The sequence below is a fragment of the Lepidothrix coronata genome, unplaced genomic scaffold (assembly GCF_001604755.1).
Source record: "Lepidothrix coronata isolate B3197 unplaced genomic scaffold, Lepidothrix_coronata-1.0 Scaffold83, whole genome shotgun sequence".
In the NCBI taxonomy this organism is placed as follows: domain Eukaryota; kingdom Metazoa; phylum Chordata; class Aves; order Passeriformes; family Pipridae; genus Lepidothrix; species Lepidothrix coronata.
This window is the reverse complement of record NW_016690263.1, coordinates 1,778,258-1,797,568: the sequence shown is the minus strand read 5'-3', so window position 1 is coordinate 1,797,568 and position 19,311 is coordinate 1,778,258. Positions and strand designations below refer to the sequence as shown.

The following is a 19,311-nucleotide window of genomic DNA, read 5'->3' as shown; positions in this document are numbered from 1 at the left end:
GAGAACAGTACTCAGCTGAGGCAGGTAACTCAGCATGCTATTTCTACTAATATCATCTGTTCTTGTCACGTGGTTACAGCACGGTAAAAAAGATATTAATCTGCACAGTGATGAACAAGTCACTTTATATTTGTCAACAGATGTTCATTCAGTATAGTTGACTCCTACAGATAAAAATTTTCCATTTTTACTTCAATGCCAGATGCTGTCTTTTAAGATCAATTTTCTATTCCAACCAAATTCAAAGAACATAATCTTAGTCTTTAAATTATTTTAAACATACCATACTGCTTCATAAACGCAAAAGGGGTGATTTTTTTGCTTGGTTTTATTTTTACCTTTCGTCGTCTTCATTTTCACTGAATGCTGTTTTGAAAACGTTTATCCTCTCTACCAGCTGACTACAGTCTTGTTTCACATCTAAATCGACATTCTAATAGGAAAAAAATATATTACATTTAATACAAAGAAATTTATGTGTTTGTTATACAGGCAAAAATATCTATTCAATCTCACTGAATGCCCTATTTAAAGTATGTATATGAAAAGCTAAACATCAGCCATTAAACCTGACCAGTGTTGATTTAAAGATTTTTAATGGCTCATTTTAACTACAGTCATCTATTGTGACAGTTTATCTTCAACAGGTAGAACAATAACTGGAGCAAGTCTGCCTGATTTTCACCAAGACAGGAAGGAGACATATTTATAATAGAATTTTTAAATGAAGGCACATGACTTAATTTTATTTTTTTTTAGAAAGTTTTTCTTCAGCAACGATGTTCTATAAACTCACATTATTTAAAACTGTCAGCAATGATTGAACTAAGCCACTACTGCACATTTCATATGGAGAAATAGTATTCTCGTCCTTCAATAGTACGATTAAGTTTTCAAGAGCAGTCTTCATTAAATCTCTCCAAGTATTTTCTCCCTCAATACACTGCAAGACAAAAAGATAATTATGGTGAAACAAGGTAACAGTTTTTCCACTTCAGTTGAAAAACCATATCCTAGGAAAGTACCTATCTAGGATATCCCCACATTTCACAGACATACTATGACTCTCCTTACACCATGAAAGACTAGTCTGAACATTATGTCACTGACGTCAGACATTAGAAATGAAGGATACCCTTACCTGTCTGTTTGCATGAAGCTCCCATGCAGACTCCAACTGCGTTGCTATGTTCCTCAGAGTTACAACTACTCCTCGAGGCATACTTTCCACTGCTTTAAAATGATCATCATATAAATCTCTTGCCATAGTGCGAACCTAGAAATAGATTTTGATTATCAGAACTCATACCTTATTGTAATGAGACTGTTGTTATTTTCCCAAATACTGGAAACTTGGTCATCTTTTTTTAAATAAGTCCATGAAAGACAAACTAACAGGGAAGAATCAGATCCATCATACGTCATGAAATGGCAGAGCTTGTGAAAGGATAAAGGTACAGGAGAAATAAATGGAAATACACAGAATCTTAATGAATCTCACAAACTAAGTTTGGTGTCATGTATTAAATTACAGCACAAAAGGTAGGACTGTCCATCTGTAAATCTTTCTCTTAGAACTGTATCATGGATTAGATAATCTTTTTAAAAATGAAATTAAGGAGGTTTGATATGGTTTCAGAATGCTTAATTCCTTAAACCAATTCACTCCCTATATGAGCTCTTATTATAAGAATTACTGTTTCTACAAAGTATGGCTCACACAAGATACAGATTTGAAAATATAATTTCTTATTAAACAACATTTTGCTTATAAGAAATTCCCCCAAAATCTTTCCTTTTCATTACCATTACATGTAGTACAATAACACATAAGCTTTGGAGTTACACAGTGCAATCTCAGGTACGAGAGTGCACTGCCTTTCCTTATCACCCCATGTATTCTCATTCACACAGTGTTTTAGTTTTCAACTTAGTGTCACACTTCCTAAGATGTAAGTTCTTACATGCTGCAGATACATGGTACAGAATACATTGACTGCCCTGTTGGAAACTGCAAGACAGTTCAAGACTGAAGATTAGCTTGAGCCCTTGACATCAGCAGGTCACAGAACATACTGTTAACTCTGTGGGGTTTTTGTAAAAAGCTTAATTTAATTTCTTAGTTCCTCTGTTCTTCCCCTCAGTTTGAGGAGAAAGAAGAATTTTAAAGAGGTCTAAAATGAGGGTATTTACTCGTTTTGCCTCACTACCACAACTCTTACAATGCAGACTGTTCACTTCCAGCACCCTATCTGTCACAACATCCAGTCTGAAATTACTATCTAAATGAAGTAACCAGAAGCATCATATTCCTCTGACAACTGTAGTATTAATCATAACATCTTTTCCTTTTGCATAAAAGAAAAAAAAAAGAAAAAAATCCTACAGAATTATACAAATCTAAGTTAGAAAGATTAGATTTTCTTACATTTTTAAAAGAAAATTCATTTTCCTCCAGAGGAACACAGAGTTTACTAATATTGTTGGATAAAACCACCTGAAGAAGTGCTTTGTTCCAAGTGACATTTTCCCCTTCAAGCTTAACATAAAATTGTGTCTAGTTGAAGTCGGAGATTTTAATCCTCTGAGAAGAAACTACAACTCTATAAGCATGTTATAAAATAAACTCAAATTCTAAGTATAAAATAGACAGATGCTCACCAACCTTTTGTTTTGTCTTCTCCAGTTTAGATTTCAGTTTTCTTCCTCTTTTGCCTGTCCAGCCAGTCACAAATTCTGATCCTGCAACGTATTTTTTAGAAAAGTCGCATTTTCTCATAGATATGAAAAGCAACAAATAAAAAAACTACCTCATATACACTTGCTCCTACCTGCACATAACACATACCTACATACTTACCCAAAGAAGTTTCAGCTGTAAATGAATGCTTTGTTCCTCTGTTCGATTCGAACACAAAGCCTGGCAGATCTTCCTTCAGTATTGTAGCTTGTTGACCATCAGAATTGTGAATAGCAATTTCTCCTTCTTTTAAACAAGTGAGTGACCAGTTTCCTACAGTAAGTTTAGTTGGCCCTGGTGTTGATAAAATTGGCTGGCTTGTGGTAGATGGTTTTACTTGGCTTCGAGCTCTCTGCAACTTCTCAAGGAACTCACTCCTACTTTCTATTTAAAAAAGAAACAAACATTTTTTTCCTTCCAACAACTGATTCCACCATTGTATCTTAGTTTTGTTTTTTTTTTTTTTTGGCAAGAGCAAAACAACTGAGTACATTCAATGCAAAATTAAGTTTGAAATTAAGGGTCTTAAAGCGTTCTAAATGTCTTCCCAGCGTACTTCTGCACTTCAGCAGTGATTTATTCCACAATCACATGAAAGCTGCAATGTAACAATGAAACTCGTTCTGAAAGGTGCTATTCACAAATGTATTAATTCATCATTACAATTATAATAGGAAGATCAAAGAAATCCATGATAAACTTTTAGTCTTGAAAAAATTAATCTCGTTATGGCCAGCATGATTTACTCTCAAAAGTGAGTTTTCAGAAAGAGGAAATTAAATTAATCTTCCAACAGGAAAACAGCAATCAGCTTCGTATCTTAGAGCAACTGGAGAAAATATGCTGAAGCCCTAACAAAAAAGAAAAAAAATTCACAAGACTTTACCTAGTCCAACAGTCAACATGTACTAAAAGCAAATTTGAGCTATTTGCTCAGATGAAGTGTCATAAAATTTTTTCATAAAGTATACTAAAACTTTTATTTAATCTCATTTGGAGAACCTCAGAGAAACTAAGAATGCCACAATTATGCTATTTAATACAGTGACATTACATTAATTCAACTTCTGATGTAGATTTTTATTTTTTTTTTTTAGTAATTACAAAACTGTTAAGGATCTCTATCTCTGAGAAAAAAACAAAAAAAAATACACCAAACAGCACCACATGATACTTAATTAAAAGCCAATATTTATATAGAGAAATTTAATAGACGGCAAACACAATCATGTTCTACTTTTAGGGTAGGCAGGCAATCTAGCCCAAAATTATTCTAAAAAACTATCTCAGATTTAATTAAAATATATTTTTATATTTTAGTAATTACAAGGCTGAGTTAATAATTTAAAAGATAAAAATTACATTTAAAATAAAAATGCAAACACCTCAGTAATGTAAAATTATATCTCAACTTCACAGTTAATAAGTACCCTCATATCGATTTCAGCATATTGATTTGATAAATACAACCTCTGTAGTCCGTACACTTGTAAAAATTGCTGTTTTCCTTTTGCTGCATTGACAAGCTTTTTAAATCTGCTGGTTTTCTTTTTCTTTTATAACACAGAAGTAAATCATCTCTGTGCAAAAATAAATATGCACTGAAGGCATAACATTATTGCTTAAATTTCATAACATATAGAGAGAAGACTTATAAAAATAACTTTGAGATTTTATATGCAAAATGAAAATTCTGTTAATTAAACAGTTTCAAATTTCCATAATTACACTTTAATAAATTTATTATATAGCATGCTGCACTGCAAGTACTATGTTTATACATGGTTGGGAATAATTTCAGGTTCCTTTGGACAGAATTTTGAGTCACACTTAAAGCTTCAAAATTACCATTAAATTTCAACTTTTGCATTGAAGTTTTATTTTTTCTAAAAATTCAAACAAAACAAGTATAGAGTTAATGTGGAGAGGGGTGAGTACAGACCTTCCAAAAATGTTCACACTATATATATTTCCCCACCCACCTCAACTTTCATCATGCAATACACACTAACAGATTTCACTACTCAACCCACTATATTCTTGCCAGTTGTGAAGATACTAAAAAGTATACCATGAGATTAATCAGTAATGACTTAGGACAGCAGAACATATAATACAGTTCAGGACTTAAAGATACTATCTGAGTCTATACTGTACTGTAGTCATTTTAGTTAATAAATATTAATTTCTTAAGTAGAAAAGGCTGCTGCACATGCTTAGAGCTCATGGTTAAAGTTCAGGCAAATTATGCTGCAACATCAGCACTCTTAGTAGAGGTCTATTTGACAAAACATTGCATGAAGCGTCATTTAATCCTAATTTTAGCTCCTTTCCCTCCATAATATCTATGCTAAGTATCTTGTCAAAAAACTTGGGATTTATTCAATCTTTTTTAAAAGACTGATTTAAAGAGATATCTTCTTAAATTCTCAATCTGACTTCTTTTAAGTTCTCTTCACTCCAAATTTATCTGAGGTGTCCCCACTCCACTCATCTTGTACAGATATGGTAAAGTCTCAGCCCCTTGCCCACACCATTTGGAAGGAAAAAAAAAGTTGGCATCCGGGGGCTAAGAGAATCTAAAACATTATCCTCATGGATCTTGTTAAAATTGTATTGTGTGATAAAGTAGTATCTCAACCCAGGAATTGTTTACCTCTTAAGGTATTATCCTTATCAAAAAGAATGCAAAGATACATTTTCTGACAAAAAAAAAATAATCTATAAGTGGTTTCCAGTTGCATTATAATCAAAACCACATTATATTGCATTTTGTCTCCTTGCACCAAAATCGATGCATAAAGTCATCAACACTTTATTTTCATCCTGAATCATAATATGTTCTGTTATTTCACTCCATGGCTTGTTGAAAACATAATAATATTGCAAAGCATTTTATGTCTCCAGGTTCATAAATGCATGAACTGCAAAAAACATGAAACAACAAAAGGAAGGTTGTTTCCACATCCAGAACAAGTTGTGTATTCTGTACAGAAAATTAGAACCAGCTGTGCATTGCCAGTGCATAAGGTCTGTTCCCTTATCCTCTCTCCAGCAGACAATTAAGACATTGTAATTTGTTTCCCAACCTTGATGAGAAACGTTCCATTACTTTGTCTTCAAACACATGCAATTCCATTCTGCTAGTTAGAAGCAAACAACAAATCACCATTTCAACCTGCTTTTCCTGGGATGGCCACTACAAAGTGCTTTTAATGACTGGGGTGAAAAAAATTAGGTACGCATGGAGAAGAATTAAAACAAAAAGTTAATACACTTTTACTGGCAAGATGTTTACTTAACACAATTCACCAAGGAAGTCAAGTTATGGTCACATGCTATCTGATAAAAAGCATCACAATTAACTGACCACCTTCCACCTGTTTATATCCTTTACTATTTAGCAAGCCAATTCCTGCAAAACAAAATAGCTCAAATCAAATGATATAAACAAATATAACCGTCTCAAAACTTAGCCCAGATTTGATTGGTAAAAAAATTACCTGAACTATCGGATCCTCCTTCAGGGCTCCCACTGGAATACATTGTGGCCAGCTTGCCATCCAAGATAAATCTGAACCATCCATTACTACCATTAGATAGCTCCAGGGCTGCAGCATCACTCCAAATATACAGGCAGTCCCTTCCCCTAATGATTGACCAGTCTCTCCAGTGGTACGGTTTACCCTGTTGCAGTTCTTTAGCATCCTCCTGTGGTTCATCCTCCTGTAATAAATTTGTATTTATCAACAACAAACGAACAAAAACGCCCAATCCACTAAAAAAAACGCAAAAAAACCCCAAACCAACAGAAAACCAACACAAAAACATAGACATCTTTAAAAGACTTGAAGAGAAGAATTACTCAAACCAAAGTACAGGAACTGTACTATTTCTGTCTGTAAAACGTATCCTTAAAAGTATTCTTTAAAACAATAAGATACTTCTTAGGAAGTTTCCTGTCACATACAGCTTTATTTACTCAACAGTAACAACAGTCTGTTGACTGTGACATCCACTTCTGTTCCAAACTTGAATTGTGAGGAAAGAATCACAAAATGGTGGAAGTTGGCAGAGACCTCTGGAGGCCATCTAGTCCAAACCCCTGCTCAGGCAGGGACACATAGGACCAGTTGCTCAGAACCATGTCCAGATGACTTTTTAACATCTAAACACTTAAAAAACCAGCAACCCAAAAAACCACCAAACAACCCAAAACCCACAGTAAAAGAGCTTAACTATACACTTAAGGTTTAACTCTAAATTTACTTGAATTGATAACAGAAGAGGTCTGTGATCCATTCAGTTCTTTTGAGGGGCAATAAGACTGCTGGAAATTGACAAATAACTTCAATATACACTTATGACTTTCACTAAGCAAACAACTATTTTCTCTTTAATACGTTTAATATATCCCGTAACAACATTTGAAACATCTGCAATTATTTGGCGCATAAACTTCTGACACGAATACACTTCAGGAAGGATTCATTTCATTTAGCAGTCACTTTCAAAATACTAGGAAAAAAAATCAAGTATCAATCAACTTGACCATAAATAAATATGGATAGGAAAACTCAGCAGATAATAATGTGCTAACGGAAAATGAAGGTAGAGACAAAAACAACAAAAGCAATTAAAACAAGGAGCATACCATAAGCATGAACTTAATATCCTAACTACCTTGCCCTGGACATTTTCTTAACAGTGAAAATTTTATCAGAAGTGTTGATTTTAGAGTAACAAATAAAGCTATCAATTCCATACACTTACCTTCTCAGGTTTAGATTCCTCTTCATTTTCATCATCAGATGATGGCCCCGCCAAAGTTGACACTTTACTAATTACACCAAGTCTAGCCAGTTGGTCTAGAAAAAGATCACCACCTTTATCCACTAAATCCCTTATGATTTGCAAGGCTAACAAATGGCCATCATCATCATCCTGTAATACATTGGGATGAAAAGAAAATAACAATTACTTGAAGATATCCTTACATGCTGAACTTCACATATGGTCACAGATGGATGGTATAAAAGTTTTAAGGTTAGTTGTTAACAACTACATGGAATCAATGAACATAACCCCCTTTTTTGCACTGTCTTCCTACCTCTTGATCAAGCACTGTAGCTGTTATCTCAACCAGTATTGTGGGCAGATTGTGGCCAGCATCAGAGTCACAAACCTCTTTCAGCAGTGCCTCAGAACAAAAATGTATCATTTTTCTAATGAGGGCAAGACTTGCTTTCCTTTAAGAGATCACAGAAAAAAAAGGTTCTAACAATGATAAAACAAGCAGTAATCAAATCAACAAAAAAGTTCAAGATAAAACTACTTTTGTACTACATTTATACATTCTTTAGAAACAAAAAAAAACTTGTTTCAGCTCGTTATTGGAACCAAAATTAGTTATTGTTAATAAGTCCTAGATTATCTTTAAGAATAATGTACCTCTGATCTTTTTGGATTGTACAGTGGTATCAGTCTAAGGTATTTTAATCTCCTCAACGCTTTGCTAAGTAAACCTATTCTACATTTTGTCTTTATCCACTCTTAGTGCTGGCAATTCACTTCTGCACAATTTATCCCCCTCACAGGTATCCAGCCTTTTGTTTTAGTCATATATTTCCCATGTTTCAAGACCCCTATAGTTTTAAAGTCTAAAATTACTATTAATCATGCAGCTCTCCATACTAAAAACCATAATTAATGTGAAAGCCAATCACTCCCATAGGGTAGAGACGAATTTTTTATTTGACTGACTTCTAAAAACATAATTTATCTGATTCATAAACTAAACTTTAAACTAGAGAGCCAACTACTTCTTTCCACAATCTGCAACAACAGTTAATCATACATAGATTGTTAACACAGTTTCTTATTTCATTCACTTAAAAGGACCTAGTTTAAGCTTTCTATCATCAGCTCACATTGAGTCTCTCTCCGCTAGAGGCCCTTTTTATCTTGCATTTTCACCCATCAAAGTACCCATAAACACTGGGACCATAAGTAAGTGATTGGAATAAACGTCATATTTGTAGTAGAAAAGGTTGAGCAGTTATGGTCAGATGCAATTTTTCACATCCACTATGCCACCCACAGCATTCCTTTTCTAAGTAGTAAATTAGATTACACTCTTGTAATTCTCTCAGTAAGAAGCATTTTCTGCAGTTGATAAGCTGTTAGTCTTCTAAAACAGCTTTTTCCAGTCTTGATGATTTTCCAGTGAACGTATCTTGATATCACTTCATTAGTTTTCCTCTACTAAATTACTGCTTTCATTACAGTGGCTACAAAGAGCTGTAACCAAATCACGTATGCAGTGCATACAATGTACTTTATGAACATAGTATTCTTTCATCATGCTACTGTAGTCAAGAGTATGCTTTGCTCTCCCACTTCTGACTGGCTAACCATATTTTTTCCAAGACATCACTTCCCCAGAAAGGAAAAAATGCTACTTAAAACACTAAGTAAAAATCAGTCATGCAACATTTTTCACACAACCACTTCTATTCAAAAAGAAATATGATTGTTACTTGCATTACTTAAACTTTTAGATCCACCTTGACTTTTTTAAGATTGTATTAAGAAATTGTCTATCGCGACAGTATTACCTTATAGAAGGCAACATAGTTTGTTGAAATGTTTGTGCAAACACAGGCAATAGCCTTTTCAAGTATATGGGTGCCATTTCTGGATCTCCTTTGGGTTCATTACATTCTTCCTCATCCTTGTTTGCATCTTTCTTTTTCTTCTCATCCCCTTTGTTAACAGGACACATCCAATCCCCTGGAAAATATTTTTCCCCAAAACATTCAGTGGCAAAAATCAACAAACCAAACAAAAAGCCCTTTAAATAAACATACAGGTTTTCTTTAAAACACCTAAGTACCTGAACAGGAATATGCGCTCCAAGAAATATAAAATTTACACGTGCACAACTTCTTGAATGAAACTATTTGATAGCACCTATCACCCGTGGCATCTAACGAACATCAGATAAAGTGCTGTTTTCTCATGTACAAAGGAAGGATGCCAGAGAAGCTACCAAGGCTGACACCTTTGAATCCACAGCAAAATCCCAGTCTAGCCCCATTCCACAGCTGAAGAGCAGGACCACTGGCAGTGCTCATGGCCGGTCAGTCATTTCTTCAGTAATTCCCCCTCCCTTAAGAACACCTAAAACGCTGAAGTTTTTATACAGACTTTACAGGTTAAGGAAGGTTGGTCACAAAATATTTTTTTTTAAATAACCTTAATAGAGTAAAATTCTAATAATTGCGATGTTTAACATGTATCAGCATTTCTATTACAGCGAGGGTATGGAAATAAAAACTGCACTCACCTGGAGACTGAAGAATAGCTACTACTTCACTGTGTCCCCTTTCACGAGCTTTGTCCAAAGGGGTTTTCCCATCTTCATCTCTCAAATCAGGGTTTGCACCATGTCGTAAGAGAGTCTGAAAACAAATATTTTTATGTATGAATAAAACATTAAGATTTCTTCTTCCAAAGTAGCAAATGTGGGTTTTATACATCTTTCCTATACTCTTCTCATGCTTGTAAGGCAAAGTTGGAGCATTCCGTGCTTTTCATATTTGTAAAGCTAATATAAAACTACTTTTATTCTTCAGTGCCCTATCATGATGAAAAATCTGTGTTTTGATAAACATCATAAAGAACACATAAATATTTGATCATGCATGTGTCCAATATATTGAAAACATTTTGTGCAGAATAAGATGAAAAGTCAATATGTAAGGCTTCCTAAGTGTCAGTTTAAATCATACCTTTGCTACCTGAGGTCTTCCAAAACATGCTGCATAATGTAATGAGGATGACCTCTGACCTCTGTTAACATCAGCACCCCTTTCACAGAGAAATTCTACCTGTTAAACCAGAAAAAGGAAAGTAGGTTTTTTTCTTTCTTCACATAGATAACATAACTTCTTAAGAGTCTATAAACCTAATTACCATTTCCTGAGTTCCAAAAGCTGAGGCCCAGTTTAAAAGAGTTTGTCCTACGTCATCCATAAAATTTACTTCAAAAGCTGAAAGATACAATTAAATAAATAGTTAAAGTTCCCATAATTATAAACTAAACTTCAACACTGTTCTTTAAATAAAAAGCAGGTCTTAAAAAAATTAAGCATCCTCGATAATTCTAGAGAAGCATTTATGCCCTTAATTCCTACAAAAAAAGGTGGCATAAGCATTATACTAACAGGACCTGTTAAGTATTTAACAAAATAAGTGAACTTGTATACGAAGATTTTCAGTGTACTAAGTAAGCATTTGTTGTAACACCATAGATTATATGAAAACCAAAAGATAAAGCAAGCCTCTCATTTTCTTTATCAGAGTATTTTTTGCTTACCTCCTGTGTCAATAGCATCTATCAGTGCATCAGTATCCTTACTGCGGATGCAATCTATTAGCTGCCGATGAGAACGTTCCCCAGAACTATCCAGTCTTCGCAGTCCTGGGATTCTGCCTGTAGATCCAGCACTGGATTTTGGCAGGGCTTTTCTCCCTTCGAACAGTAGCACCAAAAGAAGATCTACTAACCGCATGGTATCCAGCACACATCTCTCATCACCCTGCAACGCACTTTCTATAGAATCTGGAAGTTCAGATCTTAGAAGATCCTGGAAATAATTAAAAGTCTGAACAATAAAAAATATACAGGGCTTTAGAAGATACTATCAGAATTGGGTTTCATTTCCATATGAAATGTTTCCTTTTTTTCCCTCTTTATAAATAAATAAATGTGCGTGTGTGTGTGCATGTGTACCTATAAAAATAAAACTTATAAACATATAAAATAGCAACATAAATCTTGCATACATTAAAGTACACAGAGGGAAAAGCCCTATGAGAACAAAAAGCTGTAGCATAAAAGGATTTCTTACATGTGTTACTACTGGAGAGCCTCTACACAGGGTTGACAACAGGCTTACAATAGTTGACACCTGATTACTTAATTTAGAGTCTGCAGCTGTTGGTGGTGCACCAGCACTACTCCGTCCAGGTTTGCAAGCTGAAGATGGTCCTGATGCTGTCCCACCCGCGGCTGCCATGCGAGATAGCAACTCCTCAGTTAATCCGTGCTTAGCTAAGGGGGCTGGGTCAACCCCGCGCCGTGTGAATCTGTCAGCTAAGGAAGCAAAGCATCTCAGAGCTCCATCCGAAACCTAAGAAAGAAGTGCAAGAGAGATTATGAAATATCTCTTACTGAAGAGGAGAAGATGCTAAGGGGATATCTGCAAGAATACAGGACATATAGAAGAACTTGATTTCCCCAGGTTCCCTTCAAAGTCAGTGAAAGGAAGAAACAGGCTTTTCAAGCCAGAAACTTGGAGATGGAACCCAACAGTGCTCTGAACTGCTCACTGAAGGACCGTACGGTTCCTGCATTTCTTCCCCTCCTTTTCTCTGTTGATGATACATAGAAGTCAAGGAAACTATTTCTGAAGTTCACCATTATGAGCATTTCTTCATCTGTGTGATTTGGGGTTTTGCTCAATCTAGAAAAACACATTTAGTAATGAAATTGCCAAATAAATACATATTGGAAGCACTTCTCGAAACGTTTTTAGTTATAGATCTTGTTACAGCTATCTATAATCCCCACTAGCAACTGTCCATTCTGACCATACAGTTTGAAAAAGAACCAATACCAACTCACAGCTGGGTATTGAAAGAGCATACTTAACCTTCTGGTTCTTCTGATGCTAGAAACTGTTAAAGTAGCCTTCCAATAACAAAAATTAAATACACAAGAAAAAAACCCCAAAACACCAAGAAAACGCTCTATGAGGACTTACTTCCTAGGTTTCATACATTTACCAAATTTGAAATTTGTTCCTCAAAGAATAATAAAGACAAAAATTTCCTTGCAGTTTTATCTTCTATATTTACAGAACACCAAATATTCCAATATGTTATATTTTTACATTTATAATTAACATTCTGCTAATATTACAATGTTAAAATAATTTGGTTCTTTCTATCAAAAGAAATGCTATCAAATAAGCCATTAAATGATGCACTGACTAAGAACTCCCAAAGTATTAAATTGACAGTGAAGCTTGATAGTTAAAGTTGTATTTAAAGGTCTAGATATTTCTCTTGAGCACAAGAAATTTCTCAATTGGACCTAGCCTAAAAATAGGATAAACTGGGAAAAGCAAATTTTAGATAACTCAAGATTGCCCACTGAGCACCTGATCCAAGGACATGCAAGCACTTCTGTGACAAGAAAATGCAAATTCCCAAATTTAGGTTTGTCACTAAAGGGAAAAAAAAAAAAAAACACACAAAAAAAACTCCCAAAAAAGCAAACAATGACACTGTGGATCCTTTTAACAATTCAGCAAAAAGTACTGTTGGTCAACTGCCCAGGAAAGCAGCCAACATCTTTTCATGACAACATTGAAAAGAAAGGAAGGCTTTCCCTTTATCTCTCTCATTTGTGCACTACAAGGGTCTCCATCTTTCAGATCAGGTTTGCATAGGCATATCAAGATAAGCTGCTTCAGGCACATTTGCCTTCAAAGATCTGTAGTAGCAAACCAGACTGATGGCAAGAAGTAGTAAAAAAAAACAAACCCCACAATACCTATTCACTATCAAACTCTAAATTACTACAGTTCTTAGTCCCTAAAATGTCAACTCATAGCGCAGTCCATTTTCAAAATGATTGTCAGCTATCACATAACAAGAGCTTAAAGACAGTTGCTCAGCAACACACAGAACATGATCAGAGTAGTAGCCAGACTTCATGAAGAAAAAATTTTAAATCTCCATTAAGTTTGCAAACTTCTGGCAAAGCCTGTGCATGCCAAATATTCTGATTTATCAGTACTCTTTTGCAAGGGACATTTTTCTTTAACTTGTGATGGTCACTGCTCATGTCTTCTAACATTTTGCTCCAGTTCCTTGACGGTACAGATGAACAATTCCATCAACCCTTATGTAATTTGTATACACTTTTTGGATCTTTACCATAACAGTTGTCAGAAATACACAAGAAAGGTTCACCTATTTAACACACCACATTAGTGGCATCAGGTTACAAAGCAAAAGAGTACTGTGGAAACTATTTACATTTCTTCTCCCACATTGCAAGTTTAGCAGAAAGGTTAAAAAAAAGTTACAGATAAGCTGTTCTTGGGGCCACATTCATCTGGTCTGAACTTCTCCCTCAAGTTGTGTTACTAACTGGCAGCCCACACAAAAAGTGACCAAACCCAAGAGCGTAAAAGGATGAGGTGGGGAGCAACAAAACTTTATAAGGGACATTACTGGACAAATCCATAATACACATCAACATCCATTGTAATCCTGAGGCTTGTTTCATGCATAAGACATTTCTGAAGGATACTAGTACAGATTTACTTATTATCTGGGTTACTCCAGTCTTAAGCCCACTTATCTTTAAGCTTAATTGCTAAACAGCTAAATTGATCTGAACTCTCATTCACATCTCCAACAGCCCCAGCAACTGCTTTTTTCAAACACCTTATAAACTGCAAACAGTTCATTGCTTCTCTTAGTCTGGCAAAAGAAAAATGAATCAAATTGACTTTTGTCTCTTACTTATGCCAAACTTACTAGTGATTGAAGTGCAGTCATAGAACAATAATTACTTTAGAAAGTAACTCAAAATGCACTGAAAAAAGTTACAAGATATTTTTCAATAAAGTTTTCAGAGGCTAAATAAGATTATATTCAAACAATAGTGCTTGGAGTCAAACATTAAGCAGTATTTTTATCCTCTTATCATAAAAACTATAAAGGAAACTATCGTAATATCCATATATAACAACTTCTATGTAGACATACAGTTGGGGAGGCTAAAAAAGTTACCTAGTCATCTATTTATTAAACATAATGAAAGTTAAATTCACAGCACATTGAGCCAACATTACCTGATGGTCTTCATGTTTTAATAAACTAGACAGAGATTCCACACAGATCTCTAATGAAGAATCCTGAGGCTCCATTTTGCCACAGAGTCTGGATACTACAGCCATAGCTGAATGCAGAGTATCTTTATGAACAAGGTGTCCACTGTCACGAATGAATGTCAGAACACAGTTCAACCCTCCGGCTTCAAACACAGCTCCTGACTCACGTGTACAGATTAATTCTAACACCTAGGACAAAATTAAATTTAATTTGAATGAAGCATACAGAAAAAGTCAGTTATTTATATCCTAGTCAGATGTTTATATCCATATACAGAACTGGTTAAGAAAATGAAACAACAGGAAAAAATAAAAACTCCTTTCTTCCTCAACATCCAGAAGCAGCCAAAGTCTCCAATACTCTAGTAGTTAGTAGTTAGAGCTTTCTTCAAAAATACAGGAGTGAATACAAGAACATCCCCCAATGGCATGGTCATAACAGGTGTTCATGAAGACAGATAACAGTATCTTATCCTGGGAGAATTAAATCTCGGGATAACACACACCTAAGAGGTCTGAAACTTCTAAGAGCACCATTACTCCAGTGATGCACTTCCAAGTAGACTGAACTAGTAAATCGGAAATAGATGCATAAATTCTGATGCCATGGTAATCAAGGACTACAACTACATGCTACCACATGGCCCGCTTTAAATTAGAGATTTTAAGGGTCTTGTAAATTTTTCTGAAAACTTCACAAGGGTGCAGGGAAGCTGTGTCTAGTGTTATTGAAGAAGAAGCAGACAATTTTTTTGCAACAGGTAATTAATCTGAACCTGGAGCCATTCTTCATTCCCTTTTTAGCACAAAAGTAGCTCTTAGCATTCTACTAGCATTCTAGTCATATAAGATAAACAGGAAAACCTACTTCTAATATTTTGTTTCTTTTTCAATACATCCAGTTTCTTCTTAAAAACAAGGTTCTTAAGTATACGTACCTTCACACACTGCTCAGCCAAATCTCTGCTCGTTCTGTTGTTAAGTTCAACAACTACTAAACGATTACAAAGTGCCTTGATAGCTCCATCCACTCCCACAATCCTACGGGTGCATTCAGCCGATACATCCAGATAATACGTTATGGCACGAGCTGTTACTTCCAGTACATTGTCTGGAGCACTTTCATCGAGAAAAATTTTGCACAGTGCTGGCAAAAAAGTTCGAGGAGGGCATCTGCAGGAATAAAAACAGAACTCATTATTACATTGTGCCAGTTTCTCTACATTATGTAATTTCATACAGTCTCACATCAGCACATTAGTGCTTTCCATGCACACATGATTTGCTCAACTAGCTTATAGTTGGTTCAGAGCATTCCTTTAGAACACTACATCTCACACACGAAAATTCATATTGGTAATCTGAAAAGATGTTGTATTAGGGGAAGAAGCCAGTAGAAAAAAATATTCTTGAAATTTTACAATCATGCAGGAAAAAATATATCATCTTGGGAATTTATTTTAGGAATTAACCTTACATCACCAAATAGAATGTATTTTTTCTTTAACAGAGCTTCAAGGTTCATGATGATTAATAGCTACTTGAAATTTTATGTTTATACAAAGACTAAAGATTTTGGTTTTGCTAAACAATTTAATTCTGAGTGATCCTTCTTCTCTATGTTATTTCCCTTGTCTTTTTATCCTGTTTCAGTCTCCTTCCCCACCCCTGCCTCATTTTTTCCCCCTTAATCATACTGAGAACGTATTTAATTAATTTAGCTTGTTTCTATTGCATTTTCTCTCCATATGCATTGCCTTGGTAGCCTCTGCCTCTCCTTTTTACTGTGAGTCTGTATGCTGAATATCCCCACAACTTCAAAACAAAATAAGCAAGCTGCAATGGTCCTTATTCTACCCTTCTGACACAACAGAATATAAACTGAAATAATTATTTTTCACAGCTGTGGTTAAGACTGATTTGGATCAAAAGTTCTAAGACACAGACCTATACTTTAACTCATTTTATCTTCCAATAGCATACTTACTTAACTATAAATAACAACATAATGATGGCTCACTGCAGTGGTAAAAGACTTCCAAGGTGATGGTGGGGAATTAAGTGAAGGGGATATATGCTGTGACAGTAGTCAAAATAACTGATACCTCAACCCTAGATGCAGTAGACCAGACTAAATCTACAAGAAGCAAATAGTGCAACTTTTCCTTCAAGTAAGGCTTTGGTCTTCAAATGACAGCCTAAAACTTTTCTAAATCCAAACCAGAAAGAATAACATGTTTTTTGGTCTGGAAGACAGGTGAAGTACTTGTCGATGAATCATTCTGAAGACTCAGAGGTCATTCAGTATCCCACCTGGTATGCAATGACTCATAAAAGGGACTAAATCCTGGGACAGCAAAATGCTAATAGTTTCCTTGAAGATCTGACCATGCTTTATGAAGTAATTAATAATACTGCCTGACAAATAAGTATATTACCCAATGATCCTTAATGACAAAATAATAAGTGAAGCTTCAGTAAAGTCAAATCATGTAAGTAAAACTTGTATTAGCCTATCCAGCCTATATATACTGTCTGTTGTTCTTAAAAAATCTGCTACTTAACTGTACATCTTTAGGAAAAGTTTATACAGTAAATTGGCATTTTTAAGGCATTATCCACTGGGGGAAAAAAGTCTCAAATTTGTACTCGTTATTAGACAACTATCATACAATGACACAAGAAGCATTTCAGCACATAAAATTTAAAGTGGACAATGCTATCAGTTTAAGTGTTTTGGTGTTGGATTTTTTATATTGAATTTTATGCAACCCCAACAGAACACTAAAACACTGCTATGAACAGTGTTCTTCTAACACTACATTGCAAAAAAAGAAAAATCCAATAACCACAAATCTTAAAAAGCCCCAAACAAACCAAACTCACACATGTATAACCAGGTGAAAAGTAGGGAGCTCTACTGTCTCCATTTTAATTCTAGCAAGAGTAGTAAAACATTTCTCTTAGATGGCCAAAGACAGCAGCAGAGAGTCCAAAGCCATACTTAGCAAATCTAAAAATTACATTTTTTTCCCTGTGATTTAACAGTTTATAAAGAGACACAGCTCAAAGGGAAGTTGGCTGTATTTTTTGAAAATGGAAATTTAAAAATTTGGAAGAAATTTGTTCCTATCCACCAGAGCCAATTACCCAGCAGACGTAGCAAAAATACGAAGTTATAAGACCAGTTCATTTATACTGAATTCTTTGTCAGCACACAAATGCCAGTGCACTGTATCAGCACAGCTCTCTAGCAAAAACATAAGGGTTTGGGTTTTTTTAAAATTACTTTTTTTTTTGCCAGAACCTCTAGCTACATTTATCAGATACCACACTTTTTCAATCAGGAGGTAAATAACAACCTTCACTTGATGTCAGGACATGTGTTTTCTGACTTAGAGGAATGATTTCCAGTCCTCCAGTAAGGAAACCAAGTTTTATCACAAGGTTTCAGGAAGAAACTGTAGATTTGTCACACATTTAACCTGCGGATATTGCTTGATTCTCAAAACAAAAAGCCACCCAGACTTAGCTAATTTTGTAGACTACAGTAATGCACATTGAATTCCTATAAAAGCAGCAATATTAAGAACTTCACTTGTTCTGAAAAAAAACATTCATTTCTGAAAACAGCAACTGATTTAATTTTAACAAGACCTTCCAGGGAAAATTCTTTCAAGCTCCTTCAACCTCTATGTACTTGATGTTCATTTCTTGTAATAGTCTGTCTTTGGGTTTTTTTGTATATTTTGGGGGTTCCAGCTGTACTAACTAGAAAGGTAAGAGCTAGACTATACCATCTAAAATATTAGCAGAAACATTCTATAAAGGACCTGTTCCATAAAGTTGTCATCCAGGTGTTTCAGGAATCTTCTGGCCCAGGTTTTATCAGCTGTGCGATGCTCCCAGTTTATTTCTGGCAAGTTGAAGTGCCCCATAAAGACAAGGGCAGTCGATTTGTAAGTGTCCCTTAGTTCCTCAATGAATAATTCTTTGGTGTTATCATCCTGGCTGGGAGGTCTAAAGCAGACTCCCACAATGACATTCACATTATTTGTTTGCCCCTTGAGTCTCACCCAGAGGCTCTTGATTGTGCCATTGCCAAATGTGAGCTCCATAAATTTAATTTAACCTTTCCACAAAATACAGTGCCACTCCCCGTCCCACCTCTTCCGCCCTGCCTATCCTTCCTGAAGAGCCTGTAACCATCCAACAGGGCGCTCCAGTCACAGGTCGTATCCCAACAGGTTTCACTTATGTCAGTGCTGTCCAACCTCTGGGACTGGGCCAAAGCTTCGAGCTCCTCTTCTTTGTTCCTCATGCTGCGTGCATTGGTGTAGAAACATCTTATTTCAGGCCAATACATTGCTACACTTTGTTCTCAGCAGCACAGTTCTTTAACATTTCAAACTTGCACTGGTATCAGCAGAAAAAAATGTCAGCCAAGCATATAAGTTTTTTCACTACTCATAAATAACAGCTTTTCTGGACATAAATAACAGCTTTTCAGCTACAGACCTTTTAATAATAATAATGGCCAGTCTTCGCGAGCGAAGATTTGGGAAAGGTCATTAACCCTTCGAGCCTGCGCAGTGT

General features: G+C 35.3%; 1 protein-coding gene across 11 annotated transcripts in view; it reads right to left on the bottom strand.

Annotated features, from left to right (window-relative positions):
* The window catches only part of HECTD1 (HECT domain E3 ubiquitin protein ligase 1), a 61,605-nt gene that overhangs the window by 27,937 nt on the left and 14,357 nt on the right, over positions 1–19,311 (bottom strand). For 4 of the 11 annotated variants that reach the window (XM_017820413.1, XM_017820420.1, XM_017820423.1 and 1 more), the window contains exons 3-19: positions 15,654–15,888; positions 14,677–14,904; positions 11,656–11,937; positions 11,121–11,409; positions 10,718–10,794; positions 10,534–10,632; positions 10,089–10,203; positions 9,358–9,532; positions 7,851–7,989; positions 7,514–7,684; positions 6,244–6,466; positions 6,111–6,155; positions 2,849–3,124; positions 2,666–2,742; positions 1,142–1,276; positions 797–943; positions 339–433 (exon numbers count right to left, since the gene is read on the bottom strand). In XM_017820413.1, the coding sequence (XP_017675902.1) occupies positions 339–433; positions 797–943; positions 1,142–1,276; positions 2,666–2,742; positions 2,849–3,124; positions 6,111–6,155; positions 6,244–6,466; positions 7,514–7,684; positions 7,851–7,989; positions 9,358–9,532; positions 10,089–10,203; positions 10,534–10,632; positions 10,718–10,794; positions 11,121–11,409; positions 11,656–11,937; positions 14,677–14,904; positions 15,654–15,888 (2,808 nt within the window). The remainder of the gene's footprint in view (positions 1–338; positions 434–796; positions 944–1,141; positions 1,277–2,665; positions 2,743–2,848; positions 3,125–6,110; positions 6,156–6,243; positions 6,467–7,513; positions 7,685–7,850; positions 7,990–9,357; positions 9,533–10,088; positions 10,204–10,533; positions 10,633–10,717; positions 10,795–11,120; positions 11,410–11,655; positions 11,938–14,676; positions 14,905–15,653; positions 15,889–19,311) is intronic. The other 7 variants (XM_017820417.1, XM_017820421.1, XM_017820418.1 and 4 more) reach the window with 5 other exon arrangements.